The 19,049-nt window shown below is 43.3% G+C and overlaps 1 protein-coding gene across 3 annotated transcripts in view; it reads right to left on the bottom strand.

Annotated features, from left to right (window-relative positions):
* DENND5B (DENN domain containing 5B) overlaps window positions 1-19,049 on the bottom strand; it is a 254,424-nt gene that overhangs the window by 8,963 nt on the left and 226,412 nt on the right. For all 3 annotated transcript variants that reach the window (XM_053719025.1, XM_053719026.1, XM_053719027.1), the window contains one exon: window positions 11,974-12,145. In XM_053719025.1, coding sequence (XP_053575000.1) covers window positions 11,974-12,145 — 172 coding nt within the window. The remainder of the gene's footprint in view (window positions 1-11,973; window positions 12,146-19,049) is intronic.

Raw genomic sequence — 19,049 nt, 5'->3', positions numbered from 1 at the left:
GGTAAATAGCATACCTAGGTTTTCAACAAGGGATACCAAGAGAATAAAGTAAATTGGACAGGTTTTTATTTTATTTTTAAATTGTTTAATCTATCTAAAAAAAGAAAAACATTTTGTGTTTCGTGTCCCTTTAATAATATAAATTTATTCTTTGCCATGTACAAATATGAATTAGTAGATTTGCCCAATTCTGTTTGGCTGACAGGGAGGAACACAAACAATTCTACACCCACTTGGAGATGTTTAAACTACTACAAGGGTAAATTAATTTAAAAAGAAACAGCGTATGTGTTTTAAGGCTGTGCTTGCTTTAAAGCCGTTTCTATCTCATGCAGTTTCCCAAGATTATTACAAAAATTACCTTACAAGACAGCTTTACTATATCTTTTTCAGAAGTAGCGCTTACACTATTGATTTAATAGTTCAAAGCCCATGTGGAGTAAAAAGAAATTGCCTGAAGACAAAAATCTTGAGGTTTACTGGGCTTCAGAATCAAGTGAAGGGAAGCTGGATAAGCACCAACTCAATTTGAATATCTGATCACCTTTATATGATGTGGATCTGAACCTGCAGAAATATATTTTCCTTCTTGGTTTCCTCTCACATCCTATCACAATTAACACATGACTAGCAGGATTAGTGTTTAGAGGTTATCCGCCCCTGTCTAGAGCTCAAATGATTAATACATTAGGAATCCATATATCAAAAAACATAAATGATGACTTACCAGATAATTTCCTTCGATATAGGGAGAGTCCACAGCTGCATTCATTACTTGTGGGTAATGCATAAACTTTCCACCAGGAGGGGGCAAAGACACCCCAGCCAAAGGCGTCAATACCACCCCTAATTCCCTTATCCCCCAGTCATTCTTCCGAGGGAACAAGGAAAAGGAGGAGAAATATCAGGGTGAAAAAGGTGCCAGAAAAAAACTTAAATTTAGGGCCGCCCACCGGAGCGCATGGGCGGGAGCTTTGGACTCTCCCTGTATCGAAAGAAAATAAATTATCTGGTAAGTCATAATTTATGTTTTCCTTCTAAATACAGGGAGTCCACAGCTGCATTCATTACTTGTGGGAAATTATACCCAAGCTTCAGAGGACACTGAATGTTAACGGGAGGGTACAAATAAGAGGCGGCCCAACATAAGAGCACTGTAAGAAAACCAATCTCCCAAAGGCTTCCTTGACAGAAGCAAAAATAAAAAGAATAAGAATATTAGGAGGACCAAGCAGCTGCCCAACAATCAGAACCATAGGATCTCATGTCAGAGACCCAAAAATATGTCACTGTACTCGAACTGAGCCATAAACCTCTGGAGGAGGCTCGTGTCCCGCTGTCTCCCAGAACCAACGAAAAACACTCCTCCACCACCAAGAAGGAAGTTATCCGCTTCCAAAACCTTGCAATCCCCTTGCAAACACAGGAAAAAAAACGGTCAAATCTGATGAATAGACCGTAAGATTCCCCAAAAAAGGAAGAACCTCTTCCCATTTGGACAAGGATACGACAATCTTAGGGAGAAAAAAACTCGGATAGCCTTATTAGAAGGAAGACCACAATAAGGAAGAACTTATTGCAAAGTGCAACACAGAAACTATGACGCGTAGAAATAGGCGACGAAATAGGTCCTGTAAAAAGAATTCAAAGACCACCTCCTGCACAGGTACAAAGGAAACCCGATGTAACTCCTGAAGGATAATCCAACCCCAAAAGGAGCAAGGAATTGACTTGACGGCCCAGCTGCAGGAAGAGCCCTAGCAAAACAACTGAACACCTGGAAGAACAATGATCCTCTGGAACTGGAGCACAAACAGAAAGCAAAAACTGCTTCCGAAAACACATAACAGAGAAAGGAACCGCAGCTGGTATCGATCTGCAACCTTCCGCTTGCCAGGCAGCTAAGCTAACCAACAGGCTATATTTGCAGGCACAATCGTCCTTTTACATGACGGCCCAAGGGTAGGAGAGCACTGATTAACCATTCGCTAAACACGCTAAAGCAATAGAGATGGCCATGCAAAAACGCGCAGTAACCTCCGGTGGGAAAAAAAGTCTCCCTCAGACCAAGGAGTAATGGTACTTAGGGGAACTGCATGTGTAGATTCTAGGGAACACACCTCACAGGACAAAGAATCCTCAGAGGTAGACGGCTCAGTGGTCTCTAACATCTCAACATTGTTTAAAGAAAACACCCTATTGCGGCATACAGAACATTATTTAGCGGGCTGGTCTACCCCTCCTCACAACATACGCAGGTATCAAAATCTGTATCAGAGGAATCCTCTAGAATATCATAATCCTCCATAATTCTAATTAAAATTTTAAGTCAAAAAAACAACTGGCACCTTAAACCCCCAATGGCTGGGGCACTCACCACCTCCTATGACCCAGACAGGTAGAGAAATTAACTCCTCTCCGCAGCCACTCATCAGGAACCGGAAATGGAAAACAAGACGTGACTAGTCCCAGTCACATGGTGCGTCATGCAGGACCACCCCTGCTAAGGAAAAGCATGGGAGCTTAAAAAAACTGCGCTGCTCTATAACCTGTATGTTCTGTAACAGCCTATAAGCCCAAAACGTCTCCTACACATACCAAACATGATTAACAAGACCCCACTGTTCAATAATCCCCCTCAGGAGATATTAACCCTTTATTCCATAAAGATAAAGGAGTCCCACTGAGACCCCGTCTTCTATCGTTACCATGTGTGTAAAAAATGAAACTATCTTACCAAAATCTATGCCGTGGAACAGCGACATGGTCTTTCAAGTTTGACAGATTGTAGCAGCGCTTCTGACATGGACTTGAGTGAAGAAAGCAGGCAGCGAAACTCGTCAACGCCGATTGCTTAAGGAGCTGTTAATATGAGTCTGGATGGTTTCGCAGAAAGACTCTCCCTGCATCTCCAGACTAACTTTCACCAATGCTCTTACTGAGAGGCTGACAAGATTATTTAAAACTCCAGTCCCATCTGAAAGGGCAGATACCATTCCTAAGGAACTACTCTGAATTCTTCCGACACTTCTCTGTCAACCACCTGTGATGAAATCAGCATGGTTTTACTTCAGGGTGATCATGTCAGACTAATCTAATTGACTTCTTTGATTACGTAACAAAAGTATTAGACAAGGGTGGAGCAGTTGATGTAGCATATTTAGATTTCAGCAAAGCATTTGACTCCGTCCCACACAAACTAATTCAAACGGTATCCAAAGTGTCCTAGTAAATGGAGTTCATTCAGCAGAGGGGGCTGTTACTAGTGGTGTTCCTCAGGGGTCAGTTCTGGTGCCTGTTTTGTTTAACATATTTATCTGTGATATCAGCAAAGGGCTACAGAGTAGCGTGGATGTTCCGGGGGGGGGGGGGGGGTAGACAAATTGAGAAGTAATATAAAACAATTGGAGGATTGGACAAACGACTGGGATCTAAAGTTTAACACAGCAAAGTGTAAAATAATGCATTTAGGGAAGAAATCCAAATGTTAATTACAGGCTCAATGACAATTACAGACTCAATGACACTTTACTGTTACAGATGAGGAGCAGGACTTGGGAATTATTATTTCAGATGATTTTAAACTTAGTAAACAATGTAGTAATGCAGCGAGTAAGGCTAGCAGAATGCTTGGATGTATCGGTAGAGGTATTTGCAGCAGAAATAGTAAGGTTCTTATGCCACTTTATAGATTAGTTAGGCCTCATCTTGAGTATTGTGTGCAGTTCTGGTGGCCATATCTTCAGAAGGATATTAACAAACTTACCAAAAAAATAAAACTTACCAGGATAGGCTCAATGAACTAAATACGTATAGCTTAGAGGAGAGAAGGGAAAGAGGTGATATGATAGCAACTTTCAAGTATGTTAAAGGGCTTAGTAAAACTGAGGCTGTGAGTATTTTACATAAAATGGAAAATTCAAGAACAAGGGGTCATGATCTCAAGCTGAAGGGTAGTAGATTCAGGAGTAATTTGAGAAAGCACTTCTTTAAAGATTTATTGAATAAACTTCCTCAAGAGGTAGTAATGACAAACACTGTGGGGGACTTTAAAAATGCCTGGGACAAGGATAAGGCTATCCTACTAACTAGATAAGTCTATACTGTTCGGTAATATCTGGCAGACTTGCTGGGCCTATGGCTCTTATCTGTCGTCAATATCTATGTTTCTATGAAAGGTAAAGAATAACTGGGGGATGAGGGAAGTGGGGGAGGTATTTGAAGGGACACTAAACCCAAATTTTTTCTTTCGTGATTCAGATACAGCATGCAATTTTAAACAACTTTCTAATTTACTCCTATTATCAATTTTTCTTCGTTCTATTGCTTTCTTTATTTGAAAAAGAAGGCATCTAAGCAATTTTTTTGGTTCAGAACCATGGAAAGCACTTGTTTATTGGTAGGTGAATTTACCCACCAATCAGCAAGGACAACACAGGTTGTTCACCAAAAATTGGCCGGCATCTAAACTTACATTCTTGCATTTCAAATAAAGATACCAAGAGAATTTGATAATAGGAGTACATTAGAAAGTTGCTTAAAATTGCATGCTCTATCTGAATCACAATAGAAAAAAATTGTGTTCAGTGTCCCTTTAAGCCTTTGGCTGGGGTGTCTTTGCCTCCTCCTGGTGGCCAGGTGCTGTATTTCCCACAAGTAATGAATGCAGCTGTGTACTCTCTGTATTTAGAAGGAAATAGCAGGCGATAAGATTTCAGGGCTACAAGTTCATCATATATATTGAGAAGTCAGGTGTTCTTTGGATAATGGAATGAGACTGTGAATGAGATAACGACCAGTACTTATGGCAGGAAGACTAGTAATAAGAACCATGACCTCTGAGGCACGGCAGACTCTATCAAGGTTGTTCTTTGCACAACTTACTTGTCAGGGTACCTCTGGAGTTTAAAAAACATAAATTATGCTTACCTGATAATGTCATTTCCATCGAGGGGAGGAGAGTCCACGGCTTCATTCACTACTACTGGGAATTAAGAACCTGGCCACCAGGAGGAGGCAAAGACACCACAGCCAAAGGCTTAAAAACCTCCCCCCACTTCCCTTATCCCCCAGTCATTCTGCCGAGGGATCCAGGAACATTAGGAGAAATATCAGGGTAAAAAAGGTGCCAGAAGATGAATAAATTTAGGGCCACACAACAGAGATACGGGCCAGAGCTCTGGACTCTCCTCCCCTCGATGGAAATGAAATTATCAGGTAAGCATAATTTTTGTTTTCCATCTAAAGGGAAGGAGAGTCCACGGCTTCATTTATTACTATTGGGAACATATACCCAAGCTCTAGGGGACACTGAATGAAACCGGGAGGGTAAAAGGCGGACCTAATCTGAGGGCACCACAGCCTGCAAAACCTCTCTCCCAAAAACAGCTTCCGCAGAAGCAAAAACGTCAAATTTGTAAAAGTGTGTAAGGAGGACTAGGTAGCCGCCTTACAAATTTGCTCCATAGAGGCCTCATTCTTGGAGGCCCAAGACGAAGCCACAGCTCTAGTTGAATGAGCTGTAATCCTCTGAGGAGGCTTATGTCCCGCTGTCTCATAAGCCAAGCAAAACAAGCTCCTCAACCAAAAAGACAATGAAGTAGCAGAGGCCCTTTGTCCCTTGCGCTTCCCAGAATACACCACAAAAAGAGATGTAGACTGTCTGAAATCCTTTGTAGCCTGAAGATAGAACTCCAAGTCACGAACCACATCCAGGTTATGAAGTAACCTCTCTTTGAAGAAGAAGGGTTAGGACACAAAGAAGGAACAACAATTTCCCGATTGATGTTACGGCTATGGACACCAGTTTGGGAAGAAACCCCAACCCAGTACGAAGTACAGCCTTATCCACATGAAACACCAGATAAGGAGGATCACATTGCAAGGCAGCTTGTTCAGATACTCTGCGTGCCGATGCAATAACCAACAGGAAGAGAACCTTCCAGGACAGAATCTTAATGTCAATGGAATGCATAGGTTCAAACAGAACCCTCTGCAAAACCTTAAGGACTAAGTTTAAGCTCCAAGGTTGAGCCGACTGTCTAGAATCAGGCCTGTCTTTAGAGCCTGAACAAAAGATTGAATGTCAGGAAGCTCAGCGAGTCTCCTATGCAACAAAACTGATAATGCCGAAATCTGTCCCTTTAAGGAACTAGCGGCAAGACCCTTCTCCAAACCTTCTTGAAGATACCTTCACCTTATACCAATGATATCCATGCTTCTCACACCTTGTGGTAGATGCGATGAGTGACTGGCTTACTTGCCTGAATTAAAGTATGAATCACAGTTTCTGAAAAGCCTCTCTTGGCTAAGACTAGGGTTCAATCTCCACGCAGTCAGCCTCAGAGAATCAAAATTTCAATGTTGAAAGGGGACCTGTGACAGTAGATCCCTGCAATAGGGTAACCTCCACAGTGGAGAGGATGACATCCCCACCAGATCCGCAAACCACGTCCTCCGCGGCCACGAAGGAGCAATCAGAATGGCCGGGGCCCGCTCCTGTTTAATGCGTGCCACTACACGAGGTAGAAGTGGTAACGGTGGTAAAATGTAGCTAGGCTGAATCCCCAAGGAACCACTAAGGAATCTATCAGCTCTGTGTTAAGTAATAAGCGGCACCAGAGACAGTTTGCACTTAAAAATAGCGGCTTTATTCAGGCAATGGACTCCTTAACAAAGCGTATACTATGTGACAATATTGTGCCAAAGAATTGCACTCCATTAACTATTGCTGACGCGTTTCAGCCCTTGTGGCCGTAGTCGTAGCTGACTACGGCCACAAGGGCTGAAACGTGTCAGCAATAGTTCATGGAGTGCAATTCTTTGGCACAATATTGTCACATAGTATACGCTTTGTTAAGGAGTCCATTGCCTGAATAAAGTCGCTATTTTTAAGTGCAAACTGTCTCCGGTGCCGCTTATTACACTTAACACAGATGACAAAGAAATCGAGCAGGCACGGATGATTTTACAGCACGGCCCATACCTAGTGATCGCACACACCAACACCCACCTGTGAAAGCAGGAGGATCCGAGAAGGAGAGGTGTGGACAGCCGTCAGGTGCTCGCAGGACACGTCAGACGCCAAGCAGTGAAGCGAGGAAAGGACCCAGGAGGGGAAAAGGTACCAAGGCAGGAGGCACGCCAAAGAGGTTTAAGCCTAACCGGCGAAGTATTTGCTTCTGTCAGAGGGTACCCTCCGTGGACAGGCCGATTCCTAAGCCGAGAAGTCTTGACAGAAACACAGTGAGCCAACGGACAGCTGGGTGAGTGAGTAGGAACTTTCTTGTTCACATATCTTCATTGAATAATGAAAATTAAATGACATACAGACATCTTACACATATCCTACTACGTGGACTTTAGTTGTTAGATGCCACACAGCAAGTGACTTTTTAATCTATCAGCTCTGCCTGGGGATCCCTGGACCTCGACCCGTATCGAGGTAGCTTGCAATTGAGTCTGGACGCCATGAGATCTATCTCCGGCGCTCCCCATCTGTGACAAATCTCTGCAAACACCTCGGGGTGAAGAGACCATTCCCACGGATGGAAGGATTGTCTGCTGAGAAAGTCCACTTCCCAGTTGTCCACACCTGGAATGTGAATCGCTGAGAGCGAGCAGTTGTGGGACTCTGCCCACTCCAGATTTCGAGACACATCTCTCATCGCAAGGAAGCTCCTTGTACCCCCCTGATGGTTGATATAAGCCACGCGGTAATGTTGTCGGTCTGGAATCTGATGAAACTAACCGACTCCCGAGAAGGCCATGCCTTCAGAGCATTGTAAATTGCTCGTAGTTCTAGGATGTTGATCGGAAGAAGAAACTCCTCTCTAGACCACTTTCCTTGTGCCATCCTGTCAGACTGGCGTCCGTGGTCACAATCTCCCAGGACGGCCGCAAGAAGGATGTCCCCATGGACAGTTGCTCCGGACGAATCCACTAAGCGAGGGAGTTCTGAGTCCGAGCATCCATGGATATCAGCTGTGATGGATCTGAATGATCGGCGTTCCACTGTCTCAACATGCACAATTGAAGAGGTCTGAGATGGAACCTGGCGAATGGGACGACATCTATGCTCGACACCATGAGACCTATCACCTCCATACATTGAGCCACCGAACAACTTGTGGAGGACTGAAGGGCAAGACAGGTGGACGCAAGCTTCCTGCGCCGCTGATCTTTGAGAAATATCTTCATGGACATATATTCTATTATCATGCCCAGGAACGCCACCCTGTTGCTGGGAATCAGGGAACTCTTTCCTGCATTGATCTTCCAACAGTGAGATTGGAGCAAAAGAAGAAGAGCCCTCTAATGATCCTCTGCGAGGCCGCATAACAGCGCCTGAACTAGGATGTCGTCCAGGTAAGGCGCCACCGCAATGCCCCTGGATCTGGCCACTGCAAGCAGCGCCCCCAGAACCTTCGTGAAGACTCTAGGGGCCGTCGCCAGACCGAAAGGAAGGGACACACAAACGCAAATCTTAGGAACCTGAAGTGGTCCCTGTGAATTGGCACATGAAGGTAAGCGTCCTTCAAGTCCACAGTTGTCATGAACTGTCCCCTCTTGAACTAGGGGCAGAATAGACATGATCGTTTCCATTTTGAACGATGGAATACTCAAAAACTTGTTTAAACACTTTAGGTCCAGAATCGGGCGGAACGTGCCCTCCTTCTTTGGAACCAAAAAAAGGTTGGAATAGTACCCTAGCCCCCTTTCTGCTAGGGGTACTGGTACGATAACCCAGAGAGAGGCGAGATCTCTTACACACTCTAGATAGGACTCTCTCTTCTCTGGTCTTGAAGACAGGTTTGAAGGAATCTGTCCTCTGGCGGATGTAATCCTACGTATACCTTGATAAGCTTAGGAATTGCAGGTTACTCCAGTATCTTAGCTTCCGGAACCTCCAGAGTAGCAAGCACCTGCCATAGCAGAAAGCGCAAATTCTCCATCCTAAACCTATAACCTGGCTCCTCCGCCGCCGGAGGTTTAGATGACACGGACTCCGACCCAGAAGTGGGCCTCGTCATGGTATAGAGCCTCTGGATCTTCCATCGGCAAGGACAAACCCTGGGTCGGGCCGCTAAGATAAACCCTACGCTTGCGCTTAGCAGAACGTGGTAAGGCATGGATCTCTTTCGAAACCGCTGATTCCAGTTGGTCTGCAAAGTCTGACTGCCAACGAATCTCTCTCTAAGGAGTAACTGTTGGACCCCGGGGCGCTGCATGTGCAATCGGAGATGAATGTAGGGAACGCACCTCCCAGGACGAAGAACCCTCAGAGGTGGACGTAACTTTATCAAGACATGTGGAACATAGTTGAGCATAGGCTAATCTACCAGAACCTCCTCACAATAAACACAGGAATGAGACTTTATTAAGGAAGGAGAGCCTTCCAACGTGTCAGAGTCCTCCATCGCTTGCGCGTTTGGTTAGACTAACTTTATTTATTAAAAAGGCACCTTTATACCACCAATGGCGGGGGTACTCACCACCTCCTAGGACCCGGACTACAGAAACCGCTATGTCTCCTGTGCCACAGATCAACAGGAAGGATAGATAGCCACACCCAGTCACATGGAATGCCTGGCAGGACCGCCCCTGCACTAGGGAAAAAAACGTGCCAAAAAATGGCCGCAGAAAGTTTCTGCAAGTAACCTGAAAGTTCCACACATTGCCAGAGCCTCATCTCGCACATAATGCAGCAATGACACAATAAACAATATCATTATAAACCCCCCTGTTCAATAATCCCCCTTCCAGAAATATTAACCCTTGATTCTGTAAAAATAAAAAGGCGCCACACTGTGACTCTGTCTTCTATGTTATCATTATTAATACAAAATTAAACGATCTTACCAGAATCTACACTGTGGAACAGGAACACGGCCCTTCTAGTGTGACAGGTTAGTAGCCTCGCTCCTGACATGGACTGGAGTAAAGAAAGTAGGCAGCGAAACTCGTCAATGCTGATTGCTTATGGAGCTGTTAACATGAGTCGGGATGGTTTTGCAGAAAGACTCTCCCTGCATCTCCGGACTCTAACTTTCGCCCAGGCTCTCACTGAGAGGCTGACAGGACTACTTAAAACTCCCACTGCGAAGAGTACTACCCTCCATAAGAGACTACTCAGAAACTCCGGCACTCCTCTGCCACCCTCCTGTGATGAAAGGGGGATGAGGGAAGTGGGGGAGGTATTTAAGCCTTTTGGGCTGGGGTGTCTTTGCCTCCTCCTGGTGGCCAGGTTCTTAATTTCCAATAGTAATTAATGAAGCGGTGGACTCTCCTCCCCTTTAGATGGAAAGATTGATTGGAGGAAAAACAGAAGCTAGAATATACTCTATATTTGCATGCAATCTTTTTCAGGCAGATTAGGAAGTCTGGTCCTAGATTTTTTTGTCCTTTGTATAAGGGCAATTTGTCTCTGAAAATTGTACTTTTCTACTCTACCCAGTGGATAATGTATGCTAATCTTTCAGTTCATCTGACAAAATGCCACACAGTGATTGCTTAGATACATGTCAGAGCTAATTTACAGAACGCCCTAACTGATCACAACAAATGCGATAACCCAAGAGTGCTTTGAGAAGGAGAAATGCAGCAAACATGCAACAAATTACTTGATTATAAAACAACATTTTTTTTTTACATAGATAGTTTACAATGCATTGCTTCACTGTTGCTTGCTTATATAAAAAGATTAATTCAATGCCACTTTAAGGCTTTTAAAGTCACCTCACTGAAACAGCATTTATGTACAATAGCACTGAAGCAACAATAGCAGAAAGCAATAATGGTGTGAGAGTACAGCCTAGTATGTGATCCATTTAGTCTTATATGCTAAACATACATAAAGGATTTGCTGGTAGAAGGAAGAAGAGACAAGAGTAGATATAGGAGGAAGTTAAAAAAACAGAGGAGAGGTGCAAAGCGTGTTAACACTGAGGTAGAACACAGCCCGTGGTGGAATACAGCGTTTCTAGCTGTTCACATTGGACATTTTAATTTTACATGTAAGTGCTTATGTGTCACTGTATTTATATTTTGTGATTAAAGTGTTAACACGCTTTGCGCCGCTCCTCTGTTTTTTGAACTAGCCCTGTTTGTGTTGCGGTGATCTGGAAATACCGCTGAAGGAGGCTGAATCAGCTGTTTAACGGACATTGCTATTAATCTACGGATTGTGCTGCTATATCCTTACCTCTTGGACTTTATATGGGGTAATGAGTACATATATTTTTATATAATTTATGGTCATTTATTTTTATTTATTTTTTTGAGAATATTTGTTTTAATATATGTCATTAGTCATTTTATAATTTGGTTCCTGGTCATTTTAGGAATATTACTGAAACCTATATTATCAGTGTTTTAAAGATACAGTAGCGCCGATTTACTTGTTTAGATATACGAGGAAAGCAGCAAAGGTGGTAAACTGAGAATGATGGAAAAATCCAGGGAACATGAAATACTTTCTAGACTTTAGCATGAGTAGAATCTGAGCTAACCCAACCCATAATTATACTGTCTGAAGTAGTCTTTCCCATTTTTCTGTGAGTTACCCATTATTTAAGCCACATTTCACAAACCATTGTCCAAGTGTAAACTCTCAGGGCCTGCCAATGACCACATGAATCTGAAGGGTGGGATGGTCCGGACCCTTGCAATATTAGTTAACTGTAAAAAGAGGGATTTCTATTCTCTTTTTTTTCTGGGGCCATCTACAACCAGGAGAAGGATGCGTAGAGAGGAAGGACAGGGTTTTAATTCAGGGAGTTTATACATTCTCTGAGTGAGAACAAATCGGCTTATCCAACAGAAGAAAAAACGCCAATGCTTTCTTCTGGATACCATCTCAGAAATGGAAGATATATAAAAACACCAATACAGCAGAGTATTAATGTGCGGGTACCTGTCATCCCCATAATGTCTTATACATAGAATTATTAAGAGAACAAAGAGCTTGCTTACCTGGCACCAAGACAAAACAAAAGCTGGAATTTGCCATCTTTGCCAATACTTCTTGGGGATGCAACAATGGTATTTACATAATGGCAAAATGTTTTGCAGGACGACTTCTGAATTAACTGCTCCTCCTCATCTCCACTTTGATCAGTCGTTTCAAAATAAGCCACTGCCTTTTCTGCGAATATATTTACATCCAAGAGTTATTATATTATGTGAATATTATAAGACACTACACAATGACTTGCATTCCATGTTATAGATTAGCTGCTTTATCAAAATGTAAAATCTAATTCTTACATTAAAGGGACATGAAAACCAATTTTTTTCTTTGTGATAGAACATGCAATTTTAAACAACTTTCCAATCTACTCATGTTCTTTTATTTTATAATTCACATTTTGTTCTGGGACATTTTACAATCATATCTAAATATGCCCAATTTTTCATAAAGGACTTAAAGGGATAGGAAGGTCAAAATTAAAATGTGTACAGGTGAATTTCATTGTGAAATAGAAACAGGTTTACAATATACTTCCATTAGTAAAAGTTCTTGCTGTTTTTCTGCGGCATACGCACATATGCTGTGAGGGCTCGTGCACCAGTATTTAATCACTGCACCTTCTCAGAGAGTCAGCGGTGGTTTGCATGACACAAATTATGTCTTCTGAAGCAATACACTGTGGTGTTTAAATATTAATATGTGCGTATGCTGCAGAAAAAACTTAACTTTTACTAGAAATTTTTTGTGAAATTGAACTGTATTTATGCACATTTAAGTGTTGACCTTTCTATCCCTTTAATTCTATTTATTTTGTCAAACATATCAAAGAACGGTTCTATAATTATTTGTTTTTTAAGCAATGCTTTAAGATTATTTATTGATGAGGGCTTATTGAAAATTAAATTTTTAAAAACAAAATTTATGCTTACCTGATAAATTTCTCTCTTTCCGGACATGGAGAGTCCACGACGTCATTCCAATTACTAGTGGGATATTCAACTTCCCTTACCCATAATCCCCAGTCATTCGGCTGAAGGAAAATGGAAAAAGAAGAAACACAATTGTGCAAAAGGTGCCTTAGGTTTACTCAAAAAAAAACTGCCAAATTATAATTAAAAAGAGGGCGGGGTCGTGGACTCATGTCCGGAAAGAAAGAAATTTATTAGGTAAGCATACATTTTGTTTTCTTTCCTATGACATGGAGAGTCCACAACGTCATTCCTATTACTAGTGGGAACCAATACCCAAGCTAGAGGACACGAAATGAACAGGGAGGGAGATAAAAGGCAGGAGGGCCTAAACAGAAGGCACCACCGCTTTAAGAAAATCTCTCCCAAAGGAAGCCTCACTACTCAAAGTATCAAATTTGTAGAATTTGGAAAAAGTAAGCAAAGAGAACCATGTTGCCGCCTTGCAAATCTGTTCCACAGAAACTTCATTTTTGAAAGCCCAAGAAGAGGAGACAGCCCTAGTGGAATGAGCCGTTATTCTCTCAGGAGGCTGCAGTCCAGCAGTCTCATAAGCCAAACGAATCATACTTCTTAACCAGAGGGAAAGAGTAGAAGAAGTGGCCTTCTGACCCTTACACTTTTCAGAGAAAACAACAAAAAGGGCAGGAGATTGCCTAAAATCTTTAGAAGCTTGAAGGTAAAACTTTAGAGCACACACAACATCCAAGTTATGCAAAAGACGTTCCTTATGAGAAGGTGGTTTAGGACAAAAAGAAGGAAAAACAATTTCCTGATTAATGTTTAGATCCAACACCACTTTAGGGAGAAAACCCAATTTAGTACTAAGGACCGCCCTAACAGCATGAAAGATAAGGTACGGTGATCACACTGCAGAGCTGAAAGCTCAGACACTAAGAGCAGAAGAAATAGCAAGAAGAAACAAAACCTTCCAAGATAACAATTTTATATCAACAACATGCATCAGCTCAAACGAAGCCTGCTGCAAAACATACGGAACTAGATTAAGGCTTCAGAAAAACCACGTCTAGACAGAACTAGGCGTTCAATCTCCAAGCATTCAGCTTCAGAGAATCTAGGTTTGGATGGAGGAAGGACCCTGAATTAGAAGGTCCTTCCTCAGAGATAAGCACCAGGGAGGTAGAGATGACATCCGTACCAGATCCGCAAACCAGATCCTGCGAGGCCATGCAGGAGCTATTAGGATTACCGGTGCGCTCTCCTGTTTGATACGAGCAATGACTCGTGGAAGGAGAGCAAACTGAGGAAACAGGTAAGCCAGAGAGAACATCCAAGGAACCGCTAGAGCATCTATCAGAACAGCCTGAGGATCTCTTGACCTTGAACCATACTTTGGAACCTTGGCGTTTTGGCAGGATGTCATCAGATCCAACTCTGGAACCCCCCACCTGAGGGTTATCTGAGAGAACACTTCCGGATGGAGAGACCACTCCCCGGGATGTGAATGGAAGATAGAAGACAATTGTGAGCTTCTGCCCACTGCAAAATGAGAGTCACCTGCTTCATGGCCAAGGAACTCAGAGTTCCTCCCTGATGGTTGATGTAAGCCACTGAGGTGATGTCCGACTGAAATCTGATAAACCGGACCAAAGATAATTGAGGCTAATCTGTCAAGGCACTGAATATTGCTTTCAACTCCAAGATGTTTAAGAGGATTCTTCCCGAGACCACAAGCCCTGAGCCTTCAGAGAACCCCAAACAGCTCCCCAGCCTGACATCCGTAGTCACCCAGGAAGGTCTCAGGAAGCAAGTGCTCCGAGACAGAGTCTCTTGTTAGGGGTCCATCTTTATCCTCTGCGATAAATCTGAATGGTCTTTGTTCCATTGATGGAGCATGCAAAGCTGCAGTGGTCGCAGATGGAACCGAGCAAAATGAATGACGTCCATAGAAGCCATCAGACGAATCACCTCCATGCATTGAGCCACTGATGGACAAAAGGCAGACTGGAGGGAAAGGCAGGAAGCAAGAAGTTTGGATTTTCTGACCTCCGTCAGGAAAATCTTCATGGACAGAGAATCTATGATTGTCCCTAGGAAAACCACTCTTGTAGATGGAACTAGAGAACTCTTTTCCAGATTCGCTTTCCACCCATGTGAACGTAGAAAACACATAATTTATGCTTACCTGATAAATGTATTTCTCTTGTGGTGTATCCAGTCCACGGATCATCCATTACTTGTGGGATATTCTCCTTCCCAACAGGAAGCTGCAAGAGGATCACCCACAGCAGAGCTGTCTATATAGCTTCTCCCCTAACTGCCACCTCCAGTCATTCGACCGAAGACAAGCAAGAGAAAGGAGAAACTATAGGGTGCAGTGGTGACTGTAGTTTAAAAAATAAAATATACCTGTCTTAAAATGACAGGGCGGGCCGTGGACTGGATACACCACAAGAGAAATAAATTTATCAGGTAAGCATAAATTATGTTTTCTCTTGTAAGGTGTATCCAGTCCACGGATCATCCATTACTTGTGGGATACTAATACCAAAGCTAAAGTACACGGATGAAGGGAGGGACAAGGCAGGTACTTAAACGGAAGGTACCACTGCCTGTAAAACCTCTCCCCCAAAAATAGCCTCCGAAGAAGCAAAAGTATCAAATTTATAAAACTTTGAAAAAGTATGAAGCAAAGACCAAGTCGCCGCCTTGCAAATCTGTTCAACAGAAGCCTCATTTTTAAAAGCCCATGTGGAAGCCACAGCTCTAGTAGAATGAGCTGTAATCCTTTCAGGAGGCTGCTGGCCAGCAGTCTCATAAGCTAAGCGTATTATAATTCTTAGCCAAAATGAAAGAGAAGTTGCCGAAGCCTTTTGGCCTCTCCTCTGTCCAGAGTAGACAACAAACAATGCAGATGTTACACGAAAATCTTTAGTAGCTTGTAAATAAAACTTTAAATCACGAACCACGTCAAGATTGTGTAATAGACGTTCCTTCTTTGAAGAAAGATTAGGACACAATGACGGAACAACAATCTCCTGATCGATATTCTTATTAGATACCACCTTCGGTAAAAACCCAGGTTTGGTACGCAAAACTACCTTATCTGCATGGAAGATCAGATAAGGGGAATCAAACTGTAAGGCAGATAACTCGGAAACTCTACGAGCTGAGGAAATAGCTACCAAAAACAGAACTTTCCAAGATAAAAGCTTGATATCTATGGAATGAAGAGGTTCAAACTGAACCCCTTGGAGAACTTTAAGAACCAAATTTAAACTCCATGGTGGAGCAACTGGTTTAAATACAGGCTTGATTCTAACTAAAGCCTGACAAAACGCCTGAACGTCTGGAACATCTGCCAGACGCTTATGCAAAAGAATAGACAGAGCAGAAATCTGTCCCTTTAAGGAACTAGCTGATAATCCCTTTTGCAATCTTTCTTGGAGAAAAGATAATATCCTGGGAATCCTGACTTTACTCCATAAGTAACCCTTGGATTCACACCAGTAAAGATATTTACGCCATATCTTATGATAGATTTTCCTGGTGACAGGCTTTCGTGCCTGAATTAAGGTATCAATAACTGACTCTGAGAAGCCACGCTTTGATAAAATCAAGCATTCAATCTCCAGGCAGTCAGTCTCAGAAAAATTAGATTTGGATGGTTGAAAGGACCCTGAAGTAGAAGGTCCTGTCTCAGAGGCAGAGTCCATGGTGGAAAGGATGACATGTCCACCAGATCTGCATACCAAGTCCTGCGTGGCCACGCAAGTGCTATCAAAATCACCGATGCTCTCTCCTGCTTGATTTTGGCAATCAGACGAGGGAGCAGAGGAAACGGTGGAAACACATAAGCCAGGTTGAAGGACCAAGGCACTGCTAGAGCATCTATCAGCGTTGCCTTGGGATCCCTGGACCTGGATCCGTAACAAGGAAGTTTGGTGTTCTGGCGAGACGCCATGAGATCCAGTTCTGGTTTGCCCCAACGTTGAACCAATTGAGCAAACACTTCCGGATGGAGTTCCCACTCCCCCGGATGAAAAGTCTGTCGACTTAGAAAATCCGCCTCCCAGTTCTCTACACCTGGGATATGGATAGCTGATAGGTGGCAAGAGTGAATCTCTGCCCAACGAATTATCTTTGAAACTTCCAACATCGCTAGGGAACTCCTTGTTCCCCCTTGATGGTTGAAGTAAGCCACAGTCGTGATGTTGTCCGACTGAAATCTGATGAACCTCATTGTCGCTAGCTGAGGCCAAGTCTGAAGAGCATTGAATATCGCTCTTAGTTCCAGAATGTTTATTGGAAGGAGGGTCTCCTCCTGAGTCCACGATCCCTGAGCCTTAAGAGTTCCAGACTGCCCCCCAGCCTAGAAGACTGGCATCTGTCGTTACTATTGTCCAATCTGGCCTGCGAAAGGTCATACCTTTGGACAGATGGACCCGAGATAGCCACCAGAGAAGAGAATCTCTGGTCTCTTGATCCAGATTTAGTAGAGGGGACAAATCTGTGTAATCCCCATTCCACTGACTGAGCATGCAGAGTTGCAGCGGTCTGAGATGTAGGCGGGCAAACGGCACTATGTCCATTGCCGCTACCATTAAGCCGATTACTTCCATACACTGAGCCACCGAAGGGCGAGAAGTAGAATAAAGAACACGGCAAGAATTTAGAAGTTTTGATAACCTGGTCTCTGTCAGGTAAATCCTCATTTCTACAGAATCTATCAGAGTTCCCAGAAAGGAAACTCTTGTGAGAGGGGATAGAGAACTCTTCTCTTCGTTCACTTTCCACCCGTGCGACCTCAGAAATGCCAGAACTATGTCCGTATGAGACTTGGCAATTTGGAAATTTGACGCCTGTATCAGAATGTTGTCTAAATAAGGGGCCACTGCTATGCCCTGTGGCCTTAGAACTGCCAGAAGTGACCCTAGAACCTTCATAAAGATTCTGGGAGCTGTAGCTAACCCAAAGGGAAGCACTACAAACTGGTAATGCCTGTCCAGGAAGGCAAACCTGAGAAACCGATTATCTTTGTGTATCGGAATGTGAAGATAAGCATCCTTTAAATCCACTGTAGTCATGTATTGACCCTCCTGGATCATAGGTAGGATGGTACGAATAGTCTCCATCTTGAATGATGGGACCCTGAGAAATTTGTTTAGGATCTGGAGATCTAAGATTGGTCTGAAGGTTCCCTCTTTCTTGGGAACCACAAACAGATTTGAATAGAAACCTTGTCCCTGTTCCTCCTTTGGAACTGGGTGGATCACTCCCATAACTTGGAGGTCTTGAACACAATGTAAGAATGCCTCTCTCTTTATCTGGTTTGCAGATAATAGTGAAAGGTGAAATCTCCCTTTTGGAGGGGAAGCTTTGAAGTCCAGAAGATATCCCTGGGATACAATTTCCAACGCCCAGGGATCCTGGACATCTCTTGCCCAAGCCTGGGCGAAGAGAGAAAGTCTGCCCCCTACTAGATCCGTTACCGGATCAGGGGCCAATCCTTCATGCCGTCTTAGAGGCAGCAGCAGGCTTCTTGGCCTGCTTACCTTTGTTCCAAGTCTGGTTAGGTCTCCAGACCAACTTGGACTGGGCAAAAGTTCCCTCTTGTTTTGTATTAGAGGAAGTTGATGCCGCGCTCGTTTTAAAGTTTCGAAAGGCACGAAAATTAGTCTGTTTGGCCCTTGATTTATTAGACGTGTCCTGAGGGAGGGCATGACCTTTTCCTCCCGTGATATCAGAAATTATCTCCTTCAAACCAGGCCCGAATAGGGTCTGCCCCTTGAAGGGAATATTAAGAAGCTTAGACTTTGAAGTAACGTCAGCTGTCCATGATTTAAGCCATAGCGCCCTTCGCGCCTGAATAGCAAAACCAGAATTCTTAGCCGTTAGTTTAGTCAAATGAACAATGGCATCAGAAACAAATGAATTGGCTAGCTTAAGTGCTCTAAGCTTGTCAAGCATATCGTCCAATGGGGTCTCTACCTGTAAAGCCTCTTCCAGAGACTCGAACCAGAAGGCCGCTGCAGCAGTGACTGGGGCAATGCATGCAAGGGGCTGTAGAATAAAACCTTGTTGAATAAACATTTTCTTAAGGTAACCCTCTAACTTTTTATCCATTGGATCTAAGAAAGCACAACTGT

This window comes from Bombina bombina, chromosome 6 (genome assembly GCF_027579735.1).
Source record: "Bombina bombina isolate aBomBom1 chromosome 6, aBomBom1.pri, whole genome shotgun sequence".
NCBI classification, from domain to species: Eukaryota; Metazoa; Chordata; class Amphibia; order Anura; family Bombinatoridae; genus Bombina; species Bombina bombina.
This window is presented reverse-complemented; position numbering and strand designations above follow the sequence as displayed.